At 34.1% G+C, this 23204-nt stretch overlaps 3 protein-coding genes across 14 annotated transcripts; 2 read left to right on the forward strand and 1 right to left on the reverse strand.

Annotated features, from left to right (window-relative positions):
* The first annotated feature begins 669 nt into the window (after positions 1 to 669).
* On the forward strand, positions 670 to 4766 carry Pka-R1 (Protein kinase, cAMP-dependent, regulatory subunit type 1). 2 transcript variants are annotated; one of them, XM_053750267.2, is made up of 8 exons: positions 670 to 1038; positions 1120 to 1281; positions 1486 to 1686; positions 2238 to 2457; positions 2806 to 2928; positions 3327 to 3430; positions 3892 to 4072; positions 4573 to 4766. In XM_053750267.2, the coding sequence occupies exons 1-8, from the start codon at positions 886 to 888 to the stop codon at positions 4608 to 4610; spliced, it is 1182 nt and encodes a 393-aa protein (XP_053606242.1). In that variant the 5' UTR covers positions 670 to 885; the 3' UTR covers positions 4611 to 4766. The 2 variants fall into 2 exon arrangements, with proteins under 2 accessions (XP_053606242.1, XP_053606243.1); XM_053750268.1 differs by lacking the exon at positions 3327 to 3430 and having other exon boundaries at positions 672 to 1038.
* A 3390-nt stretch (positions 4767 to 8156) lies between these two features.
* On the reverse strand, positions 8157 to 16559 carry Dhrs4 (Dehydrogenase/reductase 4). Of its 9 annotated transcripts, XM_053750270.2 has the most exons (8): positions 15765 to 16042; positions 15149 to 15232; positions 14639 to 14765; positions 13349 to 13526; positions 11744 to 11821; positions 10432 to 10578; positions 9728 to 9862; positions 8157 to 9557 (listed from the first exon to the last, which is right to left on the reverse strand). In XM_053750270.2, the coding sequence occupies exons 1-8, from the start codon at positions 15868 to 15870 to the stop codon at positions 9387 to 9389; spliced, it is 1026 nt and encodes a 341-aa protein (XP_053606245.1). In that variant the 5' UTR covers positions 15871 to 16042; the 3' UTR covers positions 8157 to 9386. The 9 variants fall into 9 exon arrangements, with proteins under 9 accessions (XP_053606245.1, XP_053606253.1, XP_053606247.1 ...); XM_053750278.1 differs by lacking the exons at positions 15149 to 15232; positions 15765 to 16042 and adding an exon at positions 16528 to 16559; XM_053750272.2 differs by lacking the exon at positions 10432 to 10578 and having other exon boundaries at positions 15765 to 16050.
* Positions 16215 to 22518, forward strand: oxt (peptide O-xylosyltransferase). Of its 3 annotated transcripts, none has more exons than XM_053750265.2 (4): positions 16215 to 16966; positions 18737 to 18879; positions 19040 to 19162; positions 19378 to 19586. In XM_053750265.2, exons 1-4 carry the CDS (start codon positions 16389 to 16391, stop codon positions 19434 to 19436), a joined length of 903 nt encoding a protein of 300 aa, XP_053606240.1. In that variant the 5' UTR covers positions 16215 to 16388; the 3' UTR covers positions 19437 to 19586. The 3 variants fall into 3 exon arrangements, with proteins under 3 accessions (XP_053606240.1, XP_053606238.1, XP_064292285.1); XM_053750263.1 differs by having other exon boundaries at positions 16217 to 16966; positions 19040 to 19194; positions 19378 to 22518; XM_064436215.1 differs by having other exon boundaries at positions 16910 to 17012; positions 19040 to 19194; positions 19378 to 22518.
* Positions 22519 to 23204: the final 686 nt, after the last annotated feature.

Genomic DNA, 23204 nt, shown 5'->3' on the forward strand with positions numbered 1-23204 from the left:
TATTACTGCACATTTATTACTGCACATTTATCCCGCCAGAGTACAGCACTACGTTTTTATCAACAATAGCAAAAGGCGGCAAAGCTTTTGTGTACCTAATATTTATGTTAGGTACACACAAGCTTTGCCGCCTTTTGCTATTGTCGATTAAAACGTTTATTTTAGAGTACTTTATTATGTAAGCATTCGTTTATGAATATATACATCAGTGTAGCATATTCGGGTGCCGAAATATTGTGAAAAATCGTTTTCCATAAGATAAAAACACTTCGGAAACTATGAAATGCGCCTCACGCTGAAACACAAAATTTTCGAGCCAGTAAACGGTCGAAAAAAAGATCGGAACACTTCACAGGTGAAGACTTATTAAAATATAGACTTCATACTGGTAAGATCTGCAGTCAAAATCAAGTTTATATCTGTTTATGAACACAATTGACCAAATAATGCAGAATTCCTTTTTTGGTCTTCCTTGGTTGGTATTTCTGGTCGTAAATCTGCACCAATATTGAAAATTGGCGCTTTTTGCCATTCCATTGGCAATGTTTGTTTACCCTAGTTATACCAGTAGCGCCATCTGCGCTGAACTTTCCGTAATATACCCCATTCCATGTATTGCTGTGATTGAAAACGATAATAGTGACATAAGGATGGTGGATATCGATTGTCATCACATCACTAGTCTTGTGTTTTTCTGCGTCAGTCAGTTTTAGTATATTATTTTCTTGTAAAAATGAAAACCCTTTACCTATAAGAAATTGTTATATGAATGTAATTAATTGTAATAAAATACTTGCTGACTTTACTATAAACTGTTGGTCTATGGTTTTTGATAGATCCCATGTTTACAAGTAATAACTGTTTGTAAGTAGTAACTGATAAGACATGGAAGAGGAACAATGTTTACACGAATGTGAAAATTATATCCAAAGTCATAATATTCAATTGTTGCTCAAGGACTGTATAGTCCAATTATGTGTAAATAAACCTGAAAACCCGGTTACTTTTCTACGACAGTATTTTCAAAAGCTAGAAAGGGTAAGATATCGGATAAGTCTATGCTGCTTATAGTCTAGTAAATATCATATAACATATAATAAAATGATCCTTTCATTAAAGGAACAGGTGAAAGCGGCGGCGGCAGCAGCAGCGTCGTCTGAGGGTGAAGCAGATGGAGAACTGTCTCCATTGCCAGTGCCTGGCGGACAGCCTCCTAGACGTCGAGGTGGTATTAGTGCTGAACCTGTAACTGAGGAAGATGCTACAAGTTATGTGAAGAAGGTACAATTAGTTTTTTTTTTTTCAATAAGTAATAATCATACTTCGTCATACACATCAGCAAAGTGCTTGCACCAGAGTCTCACCTGAACTTCCTCCTTTATTACTGCCAGATAACTCCCAACTAGTTCACTTATCTAATTTCTGAATAGATTAATTTAAAATGCTGATGAACTGTTTTGTAAGTGACAATTTTTCATGTTATAGGTGGTGCCAAAAGATTATAAAACTATGGGTGCTCTGTCAAGGGCAATAGCATCTAATGTACTGTTTACACATCTAGATGAATCAGAGAGAGCAGACATGTTTGATGCAATGTTCCCTGTGCAATGTCTCCCAGGTGAAACTGTAATCAGACAGGGGGATGAGGGTGACAACTTTTATATAATTGATTCTGGAGAAGTTGAAGTAAGATACATTTTTGTCTCCTATATATTTTGTAAATTGAGTAATACCTAGATATTTTTTTTATAATACAAAATAGTTGTTAATTCTTTACACCTGTGAATAGTACCTATAATATGATAATTACTTTTCTTCCAATTACTTTTTTTTATGATAACCATCATTTTTTAGTTTTTTTTTATAATTTCATACTTTTTGAAAATGGTTCTAACCAACTTTAAATCTATCCTAATTATATCTATTTTATCTAGATTATAGTTATTATTTAAAATTCTCTAACCTATAGTAGTGACAGGATAGTTGACAACTACTCTGAATAGAATCTGGTGGAATAGAATAACAATTCTATTCTACCGAATTCATTCCACAAAGTAGTGAAATGTGAAAATACCAAGAAATTTAAGGCTGGACTATGAATTTCAGATAATAAATGAGTTAATTTTACTTGCAATATTAGTTCCTTCTGTTAATAATTAAAGTAACTAAATTAAAAAATTAATTGATTTTGTGTTAAGAGAGTTGTCTTCTATATGGTATTATGACAATGTTTATAGGTTTTAGTAAATGGTGAACCAGTGACTACAATAGGTGAGGGAGGGAGCTTTGGAGAGCTGGCACTAATATATGGCACCCCAAGAGCAGCAACTGTGAGGGCCCGGTCACCTCTCAAGCTGTGGGGCCTTGATAGGGATTCCTACAGACGCATTCTTATGGGCTCTACAATCAGAAAACGACGAATGTACGACGAGTTTTTGTCAAGAGTTTCAATTCTAGGTATATGATATATTAGTTTACTATCCATTGCTTTTAAAGTTTTTGCAAGTAAGAAAAGGGAACTCTGATATTTCTATAGAAGGCATGCTTAACAATTAAGAAAATGATACACTTTGCTATTGTGATAATTTTGTCAATCTTTATGTAAAAAATCTTTTCAATACTCATGCTCAAGTTCATCACCATGCTTGCATGTGATGTACATTTTATGCTCTAGGGTGGTCTAAACTGAAAGCTTTATTGAACCAACCACTGAGGCCAAGTCAACTACGACAACTATCCATATAGTTAATTCTCGCTCATAATATTTCGATTTAAGATTTCTTATATATTTCTCTATTGTTTTAGAGAGTCTAGAGAAATGGGAACGTCTAACTGTTGCTGACGCCCTTGAACCTGTGTCCTTTAATGATGGAGAAACTATCGTGCGCCAAGGAGAACCTGGCAATGACTTTTATATAATAGTAGAAGGTTTGATAATTTTCTAAAAAACTATCAAAAAATAAAATTTATTTGTTTATAAAATTGATCCAAAAATACTCTTAAGTGCAGTCCCAGGAATTAGCACTTGTGAAATAATTTTGAGATTGTGAGAGTCTGGTCTGAACCAGAGATGGGCATTAGTCGTATATTTTTTATTTCGATAAAAATTTATTTGTACCTCGTGAGTGACGAATCGTCATTCAAATAACGAATAATGAATAATGTGAATGTGAATAATGTGGTGTCATCATTTTCATACATCTAGTCGGACACATTTTTTGTATGGTCAATGGACCTACATGGCCTGTCTTGGTTGATTGGTCAATGGACCTACCATGTCGAATAATCGACCAAGAAATCGCAAAAAATAATAATTTTCTAATCAGCAAAGGGGACTAACGGAGACGTGCGAGGTGACCAGGGCGGTCATAGGACGTCGCACAGCTCGATTACATCAAGGCGCGTAAAGTTTATTGGCCACCCAACCAAGGTGTGTAACCAAGTCTTCAAGGCTCTATGATCACTCATTCAAGGCGCGGTGTCCAGCCCCACCAAGGTATGCAGCCAATGTGCGCATGCTCGATTGACTATCTCATCCAAGGTGCGTGAACCATCTATTATCTAAACAAAAAACGTGTGGTTGTGTTAAATTAAACACGAATAAATCATTCGTAATTTGAATAGTTTTTGCCCATCTCTGGTCTGAACTGAGTAGAGCATTGTGTTAATAGCAGCAGTAGTTAAAATGTATGTAGTGTCAACCGAAACTAGGTGTTAGCCCGTAGCTCCGCCCATGGTAGCCTATGTTTTACTTCGGGTCATTAACTATATCCTAATTTCATCAATATTGGATCCCCGATTTAGTTCTGAAAGCATGACGGGTAGACTTTCAAATTAGTAAGTATGGATTTAGCAAGTTTGTAATGAAGTAAAATGGGTACGTGTCATCAGGTTGTGCGGTGGTGCTGCAGCAGCGCAGCGGGTGCGGACAGACGGAGGGCCTGGGAGTGGAGGTGGGCCGGCTCGGGCCCTCCGACTACTTCGGCGAGATCGCGCTGCTGCTGGACCGGCCGCGCGCCGCCACCGTGCGCGCCGCCGGCCCGCTCAAGTGCGTCAAGCTGGACCGCGCCAGGTCGGTGTACTATAGCGTAGGTAGAGTGGAGGTGGCCTAGGCTGCTGCTCGACATTTGTAGAATGATTATGGCGGATGAAGATGGCAAATAAAACAATTTTGAATAAACCATAATCATACATTTCTTCACTCACATATGAAATTCTTAAATTAGAAGTATAAATATATGAGATATATATATATATTGTTTATCCCTGTTTGTGACTGAACGGATGAAGGCACGCGTGCATGTTTACGGGATAAATATAATCGTAGGGTTCACGCGCCACAGGGCTTAGTATTCTGCGGGGAAATTGTGTTGGTGAAAATAACTTCAATGTAAATAAGGAAAGTAAAATTTATTAAACAGTAGATACCTGCATTGGGCCAGATAGGTTTGTTTGTTTAAAAAAATTAATCAAAATAATTTACAGTACTTTGAAAAAAAGCTAATTAAAAGCTAAACCCACACGTTTCTCAATTATCTCCTACAACTATATAGTTCTAAATTTTGTCAACAGGTTCGAGAGAGTATTGGGGCTATGCGCTGACATATTGAAACGTAACATCGCGCAATACAACAGTTTTGTGTCACTATCCGTCTAACATCAGTGTTCATGCTAAACCATTAGTCCAATCATTTAGACTGACGATATACTATGAATTTTAATATTGCGGGGTGAAGTCACAAAATAAAGAGAGCAAAAAACTATTACTCACGTATGTGCTTATTCAATGTGCGTATTGTACAAGAAATAATATTTTTTTCATTTATAAATCTACTATAATTAAAAAAAACAATAACAACAAGGTGTATGTGATAATAAATAAAATAAAAGTCGAAATATAGCTAAGAATTAAGCTATGCATATAGTATGTGCAATTCTAAACGATACGATGAGTCATACACTCCTCCTCATTTTGGGCTATAATTCCTTACATAAAAGTTACAAAACACGAAGTTTATCGTTTATCGAATTTATATTTATACTATAAATTCGATATGAAGCGTTCGATGTCGTTAATGTACTAACAAATAAAAACCTTAATCGACCGATAGTATAAAGTGCAGCCCTTATGCGAGTTTCCAATTAGAACTCGGTCGCGTTTTCTTTTTGCAGGTGGAAGCAGGCTATTTTTTTGTTAGCAACCGCAGCGCAAGCTTCCACGCAATGTGGAAACTCGCTCTGCGGTTACTAACAATAAAATATGGCGATAACAATATAGAATTTTTTGTGAGTGTCAATATGGAGGGACCAATTCCCAGATATCTGTCTTATGCAAGGTGGACACAAATGAATTACAAATCATTTCAGGGCTAATTACTATTTTCAGGGCTTATTTAAAAAGGATATCGGTGTATTTAGGTGTTCGAGCCTATGCTTGAACCATTTGAGATGACGCTTACGTTAAATACATAATACACACTTGTTTCCTACGTCTTATCTGTACGAGTACAAGAGACGACGCATATCGCTATCTCGTTCCTCCGGTGTGAGCAGCGCGCGGCTGGCGGAGAGGGGACCGATTTGGTGTCAGTACGCTTTGAACGTTATATATATATATATTTTTATGAAAATTATTCATGTAAATCGTAAGTAGTCTTTATACTATTTGTAATTATATTTTACATCTTATTCCGCTCGGCGCCCTTGGCCCAGCGACGCCTATTGCCCTACATCAAGGTAAATGCGGTCGTCTCTTGTACTCGTACAGATAAGACGTGGGAAACAAGTGTGTATTATGTATTTAACGTAAGCGTCATCTCAAATGGTTCAAGCTACGGCTGAAACCTAAATATCCGTTTTCTACCCTTTGGGGGGAAAACGGTTCTATTTTCTAGTTTTCGATAAAAAATGTTTTTCGCAAATCGTACCATTATAACACCTTGTACACAGCTTTGCCTAAAATAGTAAGTATTATGAAATTTACGAGTATTGGTGGAAAACGTAAAAATATTCATTAATATCGCCAGACCTACTTTTTGGAATGCACACATTCATGACTGTTTACAATCACTTGTAATAAATCACTTGATTTAACAGCAAATTAATTTAATTCAATTATTATAGGTGGGCGTAGCTTAAAATTGAATGAAATGTGTAATATGTGTCCACAGCTAAATGTCATCATTCAATATTTGTTTTAGAGAAAAATAGCGTATCGATTTTTTAAATTTTATCAATATATATACATAACAGTAGAAAAATTATGTACATTAAATATATTTACATAAAAACAAAATTAGGCGATAGAGTCATAGTAATAAGAGTATGAATTTGAAAAAAACTGTATGTCTGTTTGAAAACGCTAATCTCCGGAACTACTGGACGGATTCGAATGAAACTTTTTTATTATACAGCTATTAAAGCCTGGGCAACATATAGGGTATAAATGATTTTAAAAACTGGAACACCGGATAGTCCAGCTAAAGTATAGGAAATATAGAAATGACGCCTTAACAAAAGTTGTTCAGCCTGATGAGCATTTTCTGTTGAGGTAGAAAAATCGAAGATTGGAACACCCGATGAAGACCTATGATGGTCAAACTAAACTATAGGAAATATAGAAATTAAGACTTATAAAAGATACAAAACTATAGGAAATAAAGAAATGACGCCTTAACAAAAATTGTTAAACCTGATGAGTAATTTCCTGTGAAAGTATAATAATTTAATTGAAGCCGAGATTCTCACTGCCGGTGGTGCCGGTGAAACTGTACATATCCCGCGTATACCACTTATTGCGGTTTTATGTGGCTTTTTCCAGGGTCTCTACCTGTCATATGTTTTCTCTTTACTCTTCAGGTCTTTTTATATTAGCGCCCGAAGGAAAGACCCCCAATATAGTTTACAAAGGATTTTTTAATTTCTCTAATAATTTTGACCAAAAATTGTTCTGCACGCGAACGAAGTCGCGGGCATCAACTAGTCTTCAATACTTTTATATATTTTTGCTAAAATTATGTGTCTTGGCCTCAATATTTAAACCAGAAAATTTGAAAAAAGCACACAACTCTTTATAATATAAAAACTGCTTGGTTATAAACAAAACACATGACAGGTAGAGAGATAATGAGATGTTGAGAAAGCAAGAACACGCTAACATCTATTAAAACGAGACATAACGCATAATATCTCGAGTCAACAAAATCTAGCCCGACAATCACGTGTGCAAGACAATCGTTTTGAAGTTTAAGTTAAGATTAGCACTAATTCTAGTTTTATAGAATGGAGATTTTTAAAATTTTGCTTCAAGTGATCCTTATTACTATATACATATATAGGGTAACTTTTTATACATTGGCAATATTTTGTCTACATGCTCAGTCCATGTTTCTGAACAACTTTTAGTATAGGAGTAACTCCGAAATCTCGAAAAAAAAGTCGGCTTTTCTATACAAAATTAAATACCTAGAGTCGTGGAAAATGTATGGATCAGCAGATTTTTTTCGCGATTTCAAGATTGCTTCCATATGAAAAATTTGTTCAGTACCATCGACTGAGCATGTAGGTAAAATAATGCATAGGATCTATGCATAAGAAATCACCCTGAATAAGATAGAGGCAAATTAACTATAAATCTTTTCAGGGCAGGCTCCAAGGATTTATTAATAATTAACAGCTTATTTGATTACGAAATTGCTGCTAGTACAGAATAATAAATATATATATATATCCGGGATCCGGGAGTTGGTCCCTCCATCTTGATGCTCACCATTTATATACTTGCAATTTTAACCATAATTTCTACAAACTACAACATTCATGTTTCAAAAAAATCCCTATTGTTGCAATGTTTTAAAAATGCCCAGTCACTGTTAGCTTTTGTATATACCTACCTAACGTGAACACCTTAATTTAAGCATATTTTAACTCCTGTATCATAGTTAAGTACATTTCATAGTTTCAAATTTATTATTTCTGTTATTTTAGAAATAAGGTTGTCTTGTCATGTTGTTTTTTTCGTTTTATCTGCTTGTTATTGTCTACAAACTAATAAAGAAGGCAAATAATGTATGTACTTATACATGTTTGTTTTTAATTCAATTTCGTTAGTCAAGGAACAATTACTTATGATTTCATATAAGTATTAAAAAACCAAAGACATTTTAACAAAGTATTTGTAATCTCATATAAAATACACCTACTTACAAAAATAATACATAAATCCATGATTCAAACCTTACTGGAATAATATCCTAGCCATTATATTTTGGCACGGAATTCGCTTTACAAAAAAGAATAAGAAAAAAACAATATTTATATATATATCACAAAGTGTATTTATACAATTAACTTTTCATATGATTAACACTCCACCTTATAACCCTGTACCTGATTCATACTTAATAAACTAAACATTTATTATGCTTACTTTTAAAATAAACTTTTCAAAATTAACAGGGCCTAGCCTGTGACCTCAAAAAGGGCTGACACCACACCGAGCGAATTCGATTGTGAGAGGCTAGTTCTTAACCCCCGACGCAAAAAATCAAATCAATCGGTCAAACTTATAACACACCCCTCGTGTTTGACCGATACTGCGGACAAACATTGTTCGTCTGTCTGTGTATATGGCACCCTGTGGTGGCACCATAGCTCATCAACAGGTGAACCGATTTGGATGCGTTTTTGTTTATTTATTAGCTAATTTTTATGCGGTGGTTCTTAGATATGTTTGATCAAAATCGGTTTAGCCGTTCAAGTTGTAGCGAAAAAGTTACAGAAGCGCTGTCTATTGATTATTTAGTAAATGTTAGCTGATGCAGTGTAGGTAGTGTATATAAACGGAAGAACTGACAAATTTTTAACGGATAAACAAGTGACATTTATACGCGCTCCCAATTTATAAGAACTGTTAAGACCTTTTAAATGAGTTCTGCGAAACCTTTTACATGAGTTCTGTGAACCTGCGAAGTTTGGAGCGTGGGAGCAAACGTCAAAGCTGATCGAAGTTAGAGAGGGTTGAGGGCTGGGTCAGTTAGTCGGTCCTAGCTCGCCCTGAAGACGACTCTGAAGCCGAGTCCGAAACGTTTTCGATAATACCATTTGAATATTCCTATGTTACTATAAGTGCAGTCGAAACTGCAAACAATTTTATTATTGCGATATGAAAAAAATCCCATTGCCGTCCTAAGATCAAACAACAATATCATCAATTTACCTACACCAGCTGCCGTAGATATTAACATGTAGTAGTAAAATTATTGTATGTTATATGGTATATGCACATATGTTTTGATATATAAAATCAATGCTTGCGAAATAATAATAAAGTGTAATTATTCGACCTGACTGATTTAGAAGGATATTGTTATGTCGGTAAATTTAACTCAGAGATGTGCATATGCACCTCCAGCAACAACTATAGTCTCGCCGGTAATATAACTAGCATCGTCGGAAGCTAAGAAAGCTACAGCACTGGCGATCTCCGAAGGTTTTCCGAACCTGTCCATTGGTACGATCGACAAAGACTTTTCCTTCGCTGGTTCTGAGCTGGTTATCTGTAAAAAATTGCACAGTTTGGTTTATTTTAAAACTGAATGTGGCTAGCGATTTATTAATATTCTCTTTTTCAAGTTCTTCCGGTTTATTAAATGGGTATAAATAAAATGAATACCTACTAATGTTTGTAAAAGCAATACGGAACAAGAAAAACAAACTTTATACTCACCGCAGCAGCAAATTTTGTTGCAACTATGCCTGGAGCAACGCAATTAACCCTTATATTATCATGTACAACTTCAGTGGATATTGCCTTTGTTAAGCCTAGAAGTGTAGTCTTACTGACACTGTATGCTCCTAAAGGCTGAAAATAATAATGTTATCAATAATTTAAATCACTAATTTGGCATTTTATTTTGACTAAAGGCAAAAACACACCGGAGTAATATTTTTTTAAACATATTCTATCTTTTTGTAAGGCCATTGACCGACGGCAACATACTATTTCCAAACTCGGATAGATGCAGACCAATCAATAAACATTACGTAATCTGTAATGAGAGCTGTAATTTACCGCAAGGGAAAAACCAGCAATGTATTAGCATCCACAATGATGTCAATTAGTGCGAAAATTGCATTGAGACTTGACTTCTATCTACCATCACGTCAACGGTCGGTCACATAAAATCGAAGAAATCGCAGGTAAGGAACTTTTAAACTTTCATGTTGCATAATTATATATTAAACGACAGGTATTAAACGCGCACGTATCTTTTTATTTAAAAAAGGTATGTGCGCGTTTAATACCTGTCGTTTAGTATATAACGCAATAAGGAAGCTTAGACTTGGCCTCATAACTTTTTATAGAGAAAAAAGCAGCTTCATCGAAACTTCTAGATTTTACAGGATGTTTCTGGTGGGATACAAACTTACACTCATAGGTTGGTATCCAGCAATAGATGAAATAAACACTATACTTCCACCACCTCTTTTAATTAATTCTGGATATGCTTCCTTGGCCAGCAACCATGAGGATTTTACATTGATTTCAAAAATCTTATCCCATGCATCTTCGCCAGTCTGTCAACCAATAACATAGGACAATTATTTACTATTCAGTGAATATCAAATAGGTATCTTCAATTTTAAAAAACTTAGAATATGCTTGTATTTTTACACATACATTTGATAATTTACATCATTATATAAATGTAAAAATATATTCCAGGGTTCAGGGAATCTTAGATTCAAGTGGGCATAAAAGTGTAAAAAGATCCATGAATGGATCTTCAAGATGGATTTTAGTGGGCGTAGGGTAAAAGCCAAAACTTGAAAATATAGAGCGTTTATTATAGATAAGCGCTTTCAAATGACCGCCATTTTGGCGCGCTTACTCTAGATAGAAGATGGTCTGTAATTTAATATTTTGTGTTATATGTATAATGAAACGGGACAAAAAACGTACTTTTATTAATGTGTTGATTGAATTGTATTGTATTAATGGAGCTGGGTTAAAACCCGACCGTGGGTTAAAACTCAGTTATCGCCCGTTTCAACCCACCCAAACAACCCACTGACCGGGTGATAACTCAATATACCTACTTAATGCCAATATTATATTTTGAATATACACAAACTGATAAAAAAATGAGAATTACGATAAATATCTAAATAGTTATCTTTCTCTTTATCATCTGAGAAAATTCTGGGTATCTTCCTTAGCTGTAGAGCGTCGGAGCCCCAGATCAGCTTTTTTAGTTTCTCTTTTCCGTTTCACACAACCCAGGGTGCCGCCCTTAGTTATTAGACTATTGGCACGCAAAATAATCATCCTTACTTTACTACATTGTGTTTGCACCTTCTGCAAAGACCAGGAAAAAGTGGCATAGTCAGAGGAGGAAGGTTTTCTCCTATAATACGAATTTGAAAACGCCAAGATTGTCTGATCAAGTATACATGTTACATTTGCGTCCCCTCTTCAACACGAAGCATATCTCGTTGAGCGACTTTAGAGCTTCGTCATTAGACCCATTAGTAAGGAATCACGAAGCCGTTATCACCGATAACTCGCATTAATTTTAAACTTGTCTTGAGGCGTTGTGAAATTTCCGACGAGAAAATATGGCGGTAACCATGTTTCACATATGTGCTGCTCTAGGTTGCCGAAATGACAACTCCAAATGTTCACCGACAAAATTCTAATCCGCTAATTTTTGTAAATTTTAAGTAGACATTATTTTTTTACCTCTAAGATAGGTGATACAGAGGGGTTGACTGCTGCATTTGACACAAGTATATCAAGGCCACCAAATTTTTTGACTGCCTGAAAAATAATAAAGAATTTTTTTTCTTGGGTGAATAAGATAAGGTTATTATTATTATTATACCTAATTTGTATTTAAATAAGTAAAAAAATCATGTGCAGTAATCCGTAGAGTTCTCACGTATGGTGTGCACCCAGAAACGGTTGGGTGCACCTGGTCATGCTGTATTGTCATCCAAACTAGTCCACAATACAATGTATAATTTATCGCCAAAATAAATAAATATTTAGTCTGGCCATAAATACTGTTACAATCAAAAAGAAACAAAATATTACATTTGAATTAGGAATCCGTTATTTTTATATGATTTTTCATTGTCTTTTCTTATCTAGGCGCCAATACATTGTACAATATTTGCCGATATTACACAAAGTAGGTATGGAGCCAAATTCAATTTTTAAAACTCTCCATACGCTTGGTATTAGTCAAAGGTTTGTGATAGAAAAATATCTTCGACAGAGTGCAACGTGGGCATTTTCCTACTTCAGTGATGGTTTGGTGGGGTGTTAGCTATGGAGGACTGACTGAGCCATACTTTTGTGAAAAAGGTATCAAAACATCGGCACAAGTGGATCAAGATAGCATTTTTGAAAAGTTAGAAAGAATGGTCCTTCCAGCAAGACTCGGCACCGGGTCACAAAGCTCGGTCCACGCAGTATTGGTTGGAATCGAACGTTTCCAACTTCATCAAAGCTAAAGACTGGCCGTCATCTAGTCCCGATCTTAATCCGCTGGATTATGATATAAGGTCAGTTTTAGAGAGTAAGGCTTGCTCTAAACGCCATGATAATTTGGAATCCCTAAAACAATCCATACGATTGGCAGTGAAGAATTTTACCATGGAAAGAGTGCGTGCTTCAATTAATAACTGGCCTCAACGTTTAAAGGACTGTATTGCAGCCAATGGAGACCACTTCGAATAAGCTTTTTATATTTTCATATACTTGTGTATTAAACGAACACATTGTAAAAGCAATAAATGTTATTTACAATAGAAAAACATATTTTTTCTTTTTTACAATATTTATGGCTAGACTAGATATAGAATAAATACATACAGAAAATTAAAACATCAAAGGCACAAACAAAATTTCTACAAAATCAAAATTTCAGTGCTCAATTGGTTGAAGATATCTGAAATTGAGTTGCAAGATTCCACCAATATAGTTACATGCCTACATAGCAACTCTTCATAGTCGTTTTTCCTTATGGCTGAGGGTCGTGGTAATTACGTAGAATGAAACACACAGCAACTTTCTTGGCTCTATTAATGGGGTGGTTTTGCCATTGCCTTCTCCATTTCACACACAATAATCAATCTAGTGTGCAGGTTTCCTCACGATATTTTCCTTCACCAGAAGTAGTTGTGGTCAATGAAAGCTACTATAAATGAGGCAAATTGGTATACAAACTTGTGTGGCTCGAGGATTCATTACCTATATATCGATATTGTTATCACCCTCTTCATACATAGTTACAATGCAAGTCAAATAAATGCTTGTCAGTATAGTGAATTGAATGCTTACAGTGTCAAATAATTTCTTTCTCTGATCAGAGTTGCCCACATGGCAGACCACACCTTCCACTTGGATGCCATCTCCACGAAGAGTTTCAACTGCCTTCTTTACGTTTTCCTCTTTGCGGCTGCTAACAATTACTGATGCTCCTTCATCTCCAAGTCTTTTGGCTATGGCATATCCAATGCTTAAAACATGTGTTCATTAGAGCATTATCTCAATATTGTGATTTAAAAGTAAGTAAGTAAACTCCAGGTCTGGCTGGATTGACAATAATAAATTCATCAAAGTAATTCACATTAATGTTGCCATATGGACTTCTTCAAAAACTGATCAAGTACTAGTTGGACTTGCCCATCTAAGGTTTCGTAAAATTTGCTTTTTTTAGAGGTAGTAGGTTTAAAGAATTTATTCTCCTAAAAAGTTTATAATAAATCCACTTAAATGAGAATAAAACAGATGCTTAAAAGTAGACAGCAGTTACCATATTTAGTTATAATAAGTTAGGTACAATACATTAAACATTTTGTGATCATTATTTATTTATGGTTTTCTTGCTTGCTTCTTGCAAAATTTCATGAGTCTTAATTAAACAGGAAGTACATACCCCATTGGTTTTGATACTCCTGTGATACCAATGGTCATATATATTGGTGTAAGGAAGTGAGACCTGAATGATATTTTTTTATTTAGGGTCCTATGCTTTTGCATCCATATAATATTTTGGGGGAGGCAGGGCCGGGCCATACCGGGTGTCACCTTTTTGGGGGACATTCACTCATGACTCACTTTTAAGAACAACAAACATTAGGAATTTTACAGAATCTCTTCCAATTCTTATGATTCTGCTAAAATTGTTCATTATGGTTTGCATCACCGTAGCTTCATGTGAGAGGAGATTTAGTAAATTAAAATTAATAAAAAACTATTTCAGGACAACAATGACCCAATTGCAACTTACCAAGAATGCTATCTTGGTATATAAGCCATTGAACATGAGACAATACAATATATACATTTGGAGAAAGTTATTTCTGAGTTTGCAGCTGTCAAAGCCAGGAAGAAATTTTAATTCTAATATAAAAGTATTTTTTCTATGTCTAGTTTTATTGTTTTGTTATTTTGAATATAAATTTTGAATGATCCATCCACGTTTATCATATTATCAAATTTATTGCATTTTACTTTCGATGGGGTGACACCACCAACTTGACAAGGATGGGGTGACCAAAAATGAAATTTGATGTAATTTGGATGGCTCTGATATTGGTAGAAGAAACATTAGGTATGAGAACTTACCCATCAGTTGATGCAGTCACTATTGCTACTTTTCCATTTAGTCTACCATTTTTTGTATGGTGTGATTTGGCGTTTAATTTTAAAAAGTTAATTTTTCCAATAGGCAATATTTTGGAGCGAATCATTGCTAAAACAATCAAACAATAGATTTAAACTAACTTGCAAAGAGCATGCAAAGTTGCTAAGTAGGTAGAAAATATTTTTTATTGTATTGAGATACGTGGACTCTGCACTGATAAGCCCAAAACAGCCTCTATTCGTATCAATTACCTCTATTAAATTCAAGGACAAATGAGCGTATGAATATAAAAGTACATACATGTATAATTTATTATATTAACATACAAAACTAAATTTTAGAAGGAAATAAAGGAATATTAAGCATCTAACTGTTTGCTATCTACCTGTACCTGCCTGTCATTTTTTTTTTTCTTTGTGTTTGTGGCCATGTATTTATTATGTAGCTACATTGTGCGGAACTACGGAGTACAGACAGAGATATATACGTACCAGATATTACGCAAAAGCTCAGCGCAGATGGCACTACTGGTATAACTAAGGTACAAAAACATTCTGGCATGATAGGGGCCAACACTGTTCAAATGAAAAAAAGATAGAAAATATTTTTATTCGACAAAATATTACATAAACTTACAACTAACTATGCGACTTAAAATTAACAGTACAGTAATAACAATTGTCGAAAAGGCGGCCAGCTCAGCATGTTGCTGTGGCAGAAACACGGCAGAACCTGATAGCACTGGTTTTCGGCTTACACCAATTAGTTCCTTTCGGCATTTCTTCTCAGCAGTAGTCGTTCCGAAATGCCAGTAGTTTGTAGGTTGTGAAAAATATTATTTAGAAAAAGAAAAATTGCCTGTGAAGGTCTAATTTCTGAATAAATGATTGGAATTTGACTTTGCCAATGGAGGCAAAAAGCGCAAATTTTCAATATTGTTACGACCAAAAATACCTTCTACGCAATCGTGGTGCGAGTTTAAAGGAAAAAGGAAGGATTTAGTGGATTATCCTTAAAATAATAACACTATTTTAGGTTATGTTCTGCATTATTTGGTCAATTGTGGTCATAAACTGATATAAACTTGATGTTGACTGAAGATCTTACCTGTATGAAGTCCATATTTTAATAAGTCCTCACGTGTGACTTCTTTTCGACTGTTTACTGGAACTCGAACTAACTCGAAAATTTTACAGCGTGAGGCGTATCCCATAGTTATAGAAGTTTTTATCTTATGGAAAACGATTTTTCCCAATATTTCGGCACTCGAATATGCTATATTGTTGTATATTTTCACAAACGAATGCTTACAAAATGAAAGGATTAATAAAGTACTCTAAATAGACGTTTTAATCGACATAGCAAAAGGCGGCAAAGCTTTTGTGTACCTAAAATACAATGTTGTACTCTGGCGGGACAAATGTGCAGTAATACTCCCTATTGGCACCTAGTTGTACCAGTAGCGCCATCTGCGCCGAGTTTTGCGTAATATTCCCTATTCCATGCTAGGAGGTACAGCTAGGAGATGGCAACACTGTATTGTCAAGTTAAGACGTCAATCAAGCAAGTCACACAGTGAAAATAAATAAACACGAGAATGTTATGTCCATACATGTCCACACTCCACACTACAACCACAAGATTTTGATTGAAAATAAATTCATAAAAGAAAGATGTATATAATAATATTCAAAGAAAGTCTTTAATAACTTATTGCGTAATGATGCTGAAATGGCTTGTTTTTTTCGCCGAATATACTTTAAGTACGCAAAGTGTCTATTGATAACAGTTTCAATAGCATTTTTTGTCCAAATTCTCGTGGCCTTAAGTTTCTTTCCTTCAGATAACGACGATATTTTAAAAAACAAACCCTTATCAGTAGAAAAACTGCATAGAGGTGCTTTGTCTGCAAGAAAAGAGGATCGAATTAATGACGATGAAGATGTAACTCAAAAAAACAAAGTCGGTTCTCATCTTAGGATAGAAGAGCTGGATTTTAAACCACTGTGCGCAGTGACAAGCAGAGAAGCCATTTCTGCAATTCATCGAGCTAAAACTCAGAAATGTAAACAACAGATTGTCAATACAACATGTCTTATTCAAAGCGGAAAATTTTATCCCAAAATATTACCCAATTATTGCAAGAGCAATGTAATGTCTTATGGTAAACATTTAGGATGCTATCAAGATGAAAAAAAATTGAGGCTGCTCACTAGTTTTTATGGAAATTATGTAAATATGAATTCACCTCAATTATGTCTTGATATTTGTGTTCAAGCTGGCTTTCCCTATGCAGGGGTTCAGTATGCGTAAGTGGAAGTTAGAATTTTTTTGTATACCAATTTTAAAATGAAGGTTAGTCCTTTGTGCGAAATTATCCTTACATATTATAAAACAAAGTCCTCTGCTGTGTCTGTCTGTCTGTTTGCGATAAACTCAAAAACTACTGCATGGATTTTCATGCAGTTTTCACCAAGATATAGTGTTTCTTGAGAAAGGTTTAGGTGTATAATTTATTATGTTTTTACTGGAGCGAAGCCTGGACGGGCCGCTAGTATAATATAGATGTTTCTAAAAATAGTTACCTACTTTTGTCAGTTGCTGTAACCAGAGATGGACACAATTTATAATCTTCCAAAATTATTACAGATTACCTAAAATAATTTCGAAAAAAAAATCAAAATTACTTTTCAAAGATAACTTATTTTCAAGATTAATTTTTAAAAGTGATCCAGAATGGTTTGGGTGGTCAATCTCAAATCAAATCTGAACCAATTGTTATGAAATTTGGTACACGGGTGGAAAATAAACTGGAATAACACATAGGGCGCTTTTATCCCAAAATTCCCACGGGGGAGCACATAGTACATTATAAATTGTAATATGTAATAGTAAAATACAAGTTAAACATTTGTAAAATTCTGTTCAATAAAGAATATAACTTACAAGTTTACAATGGTGGAAACAAAATTGTCAAATTGTAGCTATACAGTTTTACATATTTCTGCTCAATACAGGGACATTAGTACGAAAAAGTGGTTTATTGAATGTATAATTGTAGTTACAAATTGACATATTTTGTGAAGTGTCAGAAACTTAGAATTTTGTGCCTCAATTTAGTGACCAAAGAAATTGTATGATGTTTAATTAAAATGACTTAAAGAAATGATGATGAAGATGTAAGTAATTTTATTAATATGCTTTTTGACTTTTTTTATAAACCAATCTAATATAAAATTAATCCCTAATCAGAACACATAATAAGAGCCAAATTTCAAACATTTTAAAATATGATTATCAATTATCTTTTTAATATAAACTTACATTTTAAGTAAAGTTGTAACTTACAATCTTAATTATTATTATTAATCTAAAGGCATTTTTTGCATACGTAAATGTTTACTGAACAGTATTAGTAATGCACCAATTTGTAACGTTTTATTTGTAAAATTCCTCCATAACTAAGGTTTAACCAGCACTTAAAAAATTACAAATTTGTTACATTTCTACAAAATTGCCTACTTGTAATCTTTATTGAATAGGGCCCAGAGGTCCTGAGCCTAGAAGGTCTAAAAGGATCTTATTACACTTGAAAAAACAAATGGACTTGATTCAAACCTGGCTCTGTCTACCCAGTAATTATAAAGATGTGTTACTCACCTTGCTTCCCAAACTGGACAGGGTCACTAGGGTTTGTAATCTGTAGAAAAATATCATATAACTTAATGTAATTTGAAATAGATAACTTGTAATCTCGTTTGATAGTAATCATAGCTTACATAATCAAGATTAATATAGAAATACTTACGTTTTTATGCACACTAGTGCCATCTACTTTTGACTCTCAGACTTTTTGACTCAATTCTACGGGAATCGCGAACTTTCGGTACAAAAGGTGTTTATTCAAGCTAACTTAATATCAAATTACATAAAAGTTGGCCTAGTCGATTTGTGAAATCGAAACCGAAGAAATTTGGTTAAACATAAAAAAATTGAAATTTTAAAGTTACTATAGTTACTAATTTTTTAAACAGATTTTCTTGTTTTTACAATGTAATCAGCATTGTTAATGTTTTCAGTTCTGAATGCTTTTGTGGTGAAAATCTGCCTCCTGAAACAGCATTAGTTGCTGAGCATCTGTGTGACATGAAATGTCCTGGAGAGTCTTCCAAGACTTGTGGAGGCTACTTTACAATGAATGTTTTTGAAACTGGTTTAGAGAGTAAGTATTTGTTAGTGGAACTATCTTTGTAACTTTTATCAAACCACTAAATTGAATGATGTATATATAGGTAAATACATCCTTTGACTTGCAGTTTTAAATAAATTTATTGCTTTACTTGCTGGCTAGCGTTGAAATTTATAGGAAGTATTATTTTCAGAATTTGTTGCCAAGACACCTAAAACTGTAGGAGAAACTGGAGCTGTGAGGATTGTATTTCTTTTAACTCTGAATGGACGTGCATTGCGACAAATACATCGGTTGATAAATGCTCTTTATCGAAGTAATCATTATTTTTATATTCATGTAGATAAAGTAAGTACAAATTTACAAGTATTTGAAACATTGCAATTTATCTTAATTTCATACCTCAGCCGACATCATGATACCAAATCATATACAACTAAAACAATATAGAAAGAAATTACAACAAAAAAAGATGACAATGGCTAGAAGTGGATTTCAGTATTAATTAAAGATAATGTAATTTTGTTTCAGAGACAAGACTATTTGCATCGGAAATTGTCTATTTTGGAAAAGCAATATCCAAATATTAAATTAGCCACGTCTAGATATTCATCCATTTGGGGTGGCGCATCTTTGCTTCAGATGCTTATTGCGTCTATGAAGGATCTCTTTCTACTGAAATGGCATTGGGATTATGTTATAAACTTAAGCGAAAGTGACTTTCCTATTAAATCTCTTGAAAGCTTAGAAAATTTCTTATCTGTAAATAAAGGACTTAATTTTGTTAAATCACATGGACGAGAAGTTCAAAGATTTATTAAGAAACAAGGCCTCGACAAGACATTTATAGAATGTGAAACTCATATGTGGCGCGTAGGTGAGAGGAAGCTGCCGCGGGGAATAGTAATCGACGGCGGCAGTGACTGGGTGGCATTATCTCCTCAATTTGTGTCTTATGTCACTGGAAAACAAGATGAATTGCTGGCTGGATTAGAGATTGTCTTTAAACATACTTTATTACCAGCTGAATCTTTTTTTCATACAGCATTAAGAAACTCGCAATTTTGTAACACATATGTGGATAACAACTTGCACGTAACTAACTGGAAAAGAAAGTTAGGGTGTAAATGTCAATATAAACATGTTGTTGATTGGTGTGGATGTTCACCAAATGATTTCAAGATGGAAGACTGGCCAAGAATACAAAATACTGAGGATAGACAATTATTCTTTGCAAGAAAATTCGAGCCAATAATTAATCAAGAAATTATAACTAGAGTGGAACAATTCATCGGTTTCAATGACCACCATCTGCTAAGAAACTTGGAAGGTTATTGGCAAAGTATTTATCATATTGACGACTTAACATCCAGTACAGATGACCTACTTCTTACTCATGCCGGGAGTATTATACGACAGAATGCGAAGATTTTATCCGAAAAAGGATGCACAATAGATATTTATGAAATTGTTGAAATAAATTCATATAATTACGCAGACGTTTACAAAGGTAATCTAATACTTCATAAAGCAGTACTTAACAAAGGTTCTGAAATAATCCTCGAAACTTGGTACAAACAAAAAAAATATATGGAGTTCAACTTTGGAAATCATTTAGCAGAAAATATTAAAATTTTTAAAGTAAGTTCAGATTATGATCAAAAAGAAATGATATTCAGAAATTTGGCCAACATTTTGGGTCCATTGTCAGAACCGGTTCTACTATATCAATTTTCGCCTATACTTGAAAAAAAAGGCGAAAATCTTACACTTATATGGTTGGATCCAACTGGACTTATAGCAGATGTAAATGTAATAATTATTAATGAAAATAATTTAACAAATTTTATAAAACCAAACCTAAAAATCCCACTATTACCAGGAATTTGGAAAGTCGGTTTATTTGAACATTATGAGTTAATAGTATTAACGAAATTTTTAATTACTCCTCTGGAATCTTTTTCTGGAAAGGATTTAACTCATCAAGAGGCAAGTATCATCCACAGCGGATCTCAAAATGCTTATAAAGACTTTTCCAACATTAAACCTTTACATTTTCTACCGGATGAAGAAGAAAATATTTTATTACAGAAGATATCACAATCAAATATTAAAAGAGTGAACAATGATTTAAAAGAATGGATAGACTCGTTAACCTCCGAATTTTACAATGTGTTAGGCTTATGTGTTAATCAAGCTAATTTGAAAGATATAACGAATTGTGGAAATTATGACTTCGATGATTGTTCTGCGACTGAGTGGAGTTCTTTATCACCAGATCCTAAAGGATCGATAGGAAAATTTAATAAAATATCTAGTCGATTGGACAGAGTATGACATCCATTTATTTTTGTATAAGTATTTTATTATTAAGTTATATTAGGAAATTCGGCTAACGTAAGTCCGAACAGTTGAAAACAAAGGAGACTTCTGTAAAGAAACTGATGAGTTTTGCCTGCATAAGTACTTTAGTCAGTGAAAAGTTGACATCGACCTCTATGGACGGATTGGAACTATGTCGTACTTGTATACAACACGCGAACAAACTTAATACCTATTGTTAATTCGTGCAGAATATAAATATAGTTTATCTTTTCATAAAAAATAATTTCAAAATATGTCTTTGTTTTTTAAAAAACCTGTGTGAAAATTAATAAAAATATCTAATACAATCCGCTACATTATAAAATTAATTCTCGTTTATTTCTTACAGGTTGTAATACTTTAATGTAATCTGTAATAATACCAGGCAACAAAAAAAAATTTAATGTTATCTAATATAAATATAAAATTAATAAAAAAGGTAATAGTGGCGGACTTATTCTATGAATGAAACGAACCTCTTCCAGGGGATTGGTCCGTTAGATCAACGTTGTACTTAATGAATGTTGATCTAACAGACTTTGCATGAAACCTTGCATCACAAAAATAATCTTGATTTTTCCAGAGATTACTTGATTATTTTCAAAATTATTTTTCACTAGCGATCCATACCACTTTGGTAAAGTGGGCAATAAATCATGTGTGTCATAATGTATTTTTCTATTCCGTATATTCCGATACAGAACCATGGGTTACGAGATTGGGAGATTAAAGGTATAGTTGCTTACGTGTTTTATCATGGCTATCTGGCGCTGTCTACCCATTAAGTGATAAATCTGTATAACCTTATTATGATGTGTTTTAACGCTCGACGCAAAAAGAGGGGTGTTATAAGTTCAACGTGTCTGTCTGTGGCAACGTGACATCGTAGCTCCTGAACGTATGAACCGATTTTCGTTTAGTATTTTTTTGTGTCATAGATAATTTATCTCGAGTGTTCTTAGCCATGTTTCATGAAAATCGGTTCAGCCATTCAAAAGTTGTAGCGAAATGAATATTAAAAGTCGGGGGTTTTTTAATTTGTCAAACAAATAAACTGTTATTATTATAAATAAATGATTAAAAGGTTTGATTACTATTTATTTTGGGCAAGGAAAAAAGCACCTTATTAAGATCATAGTTCCAAGAAGAAAAGGACTTTAATGTCATTTAATCAAAAATCCAAATGAAAATCAAATGGTTTTTATTCAGAACTAGTTTTTGCCCGCGGTATCGCCCGCGTGATTTTCATAGTAAAATCTCGGTCATTCTTTTATATTGTAAGACTGGTAATATATATGATACAAATTCGTTTTTTTTTTTAATTTACTGTTTCCACCTACGTTCTAGTCCAATCCCGCTTCCTACATATTGTCCCATCAAGTTTCCCACTACTTGCCTCGCCCATTTTCCACGACGTGTCTCCTCATTCTTCGCTACGTCTCCCACTTCCGCTTTCTGCAACGTGTGCCGTCCTATTTTCCACGACGTTACATTACATTACGTTCCTTTTTTAATAACCATAAACGTAAATCAAACATCATACGGGTTTCTCTTCAAAAATAATGAAATTTCATATAAATGTTCACCCCTACACCATTTCCCCAGAGATGCAATTTAAAAACAAATAGATAATTCATTATTATATTTTCTTCTTCCACAATAATGAAGAGTATGTTTACCAATTTTCAGCTTTTTATCTTGAAAATTGTATTAAGTCCCATACAATATTTCACCCCCCTTTTGTAGGGGTTGAGGGTTAATTTTCAGAAAAATCTGAAACACTTATTCATTAATTTAATGTAAACAATTAAAACCCATTTTTTTAAGTCACTAACAACGGTGTAGAACTTTCATATAAAAGTTTTTCACCCCCTTCGGGGTGGAATTTCCAAAAGTTCTTAGTGCTCACCTACACTCCCCATGGAATCTACATGTCAAACAACTTCCTGAGCCCTGTAGTTTCGGCTCTACGTTTCAGTCAGTCAGTCTCAGTA

The sequence above is a fragment of the Plodia interpunctella genome, chromosome 10, assembly GCF_027563975.2.
Source record: "Plodia interpunctella isolate USDA-ARS_2022_Savannah chromosome 10, ilPloInte3.2, whole genome shotgun sequence".
Taxonomy (NCBI): Eukaryota; Metazoa; Arthropoda; class Insecta; order Lepidoptera; family Pyralidae; genus Plodia; species Plodia interpunctella.

Excerpts from the sequence above, each read along its gene's own strand:
- Pka-R1 (XM_053750267.2), top strand. The coding sequence starts at position 886 with ATGGAAGAGGAACAATGTTTACACGAATGTGAAAATTATATCCAAAGT. Across the intron at positions 1,282-1,485 it reads CTACAAGTTATGTGAAGAAG|GTGGTGCCAAAAGATTATAA; the intron begins GTACAATTAGTT and ends TTCATGTTATAG. Across the intron at positions 3,431-3,891 it reads TTATTGGCCACCCAACCAAG|GTTGTGCGGTGGTGCTGCAG; the intron begins GTGTGTAACCAA and ends ACGTGTCATCAG.
- Dhrs4 (XM_053750270.2), bottom strand. The coding sequence starts at position 15,870 with ATGGGATACGCCTCACGCTGTAAAATTTTCGAGTTAGTTCGAGTTCCA. Across the intron at positions 14,766-15,148 it reads GAGCTTTTGCGTAATATCTG|CAATGATTCGCTCCAAAATA; the intron begins GTACGTATATAT and ends TGATTGTTTTAG. Across the intron at positions 13,527-14,638 it reads GTGACTGCATCAACTGATGG|CATTGGATATGCCATAGCCA; the intron begins GTAAGTTCTCAT and ends ACATGTTTTAAG.
- oxt (XM_053750263.1), top strand. The coding sequence starts at position 16,389 with ATGGCTTGTTTTTTTCGCCGAATATACTTTAAGTACGCAAAGTGTCTA. Across the intron at positions 16,967-18,736 it reads TATGCAGGGGTTCAGTATGC|TTCTGAATGCTTTTGTGGTG; the intron begins GTAAGTGGAAGT and ends TAATGTTTTCAG. Across the intron at positions 19,195-19,377 it reads TTTATATTCATGTAGATAAA|AGACAAGACTATTTGCATCG; the intron begins GTAAGTACAAAT and ends ATTTTGTTTCAG.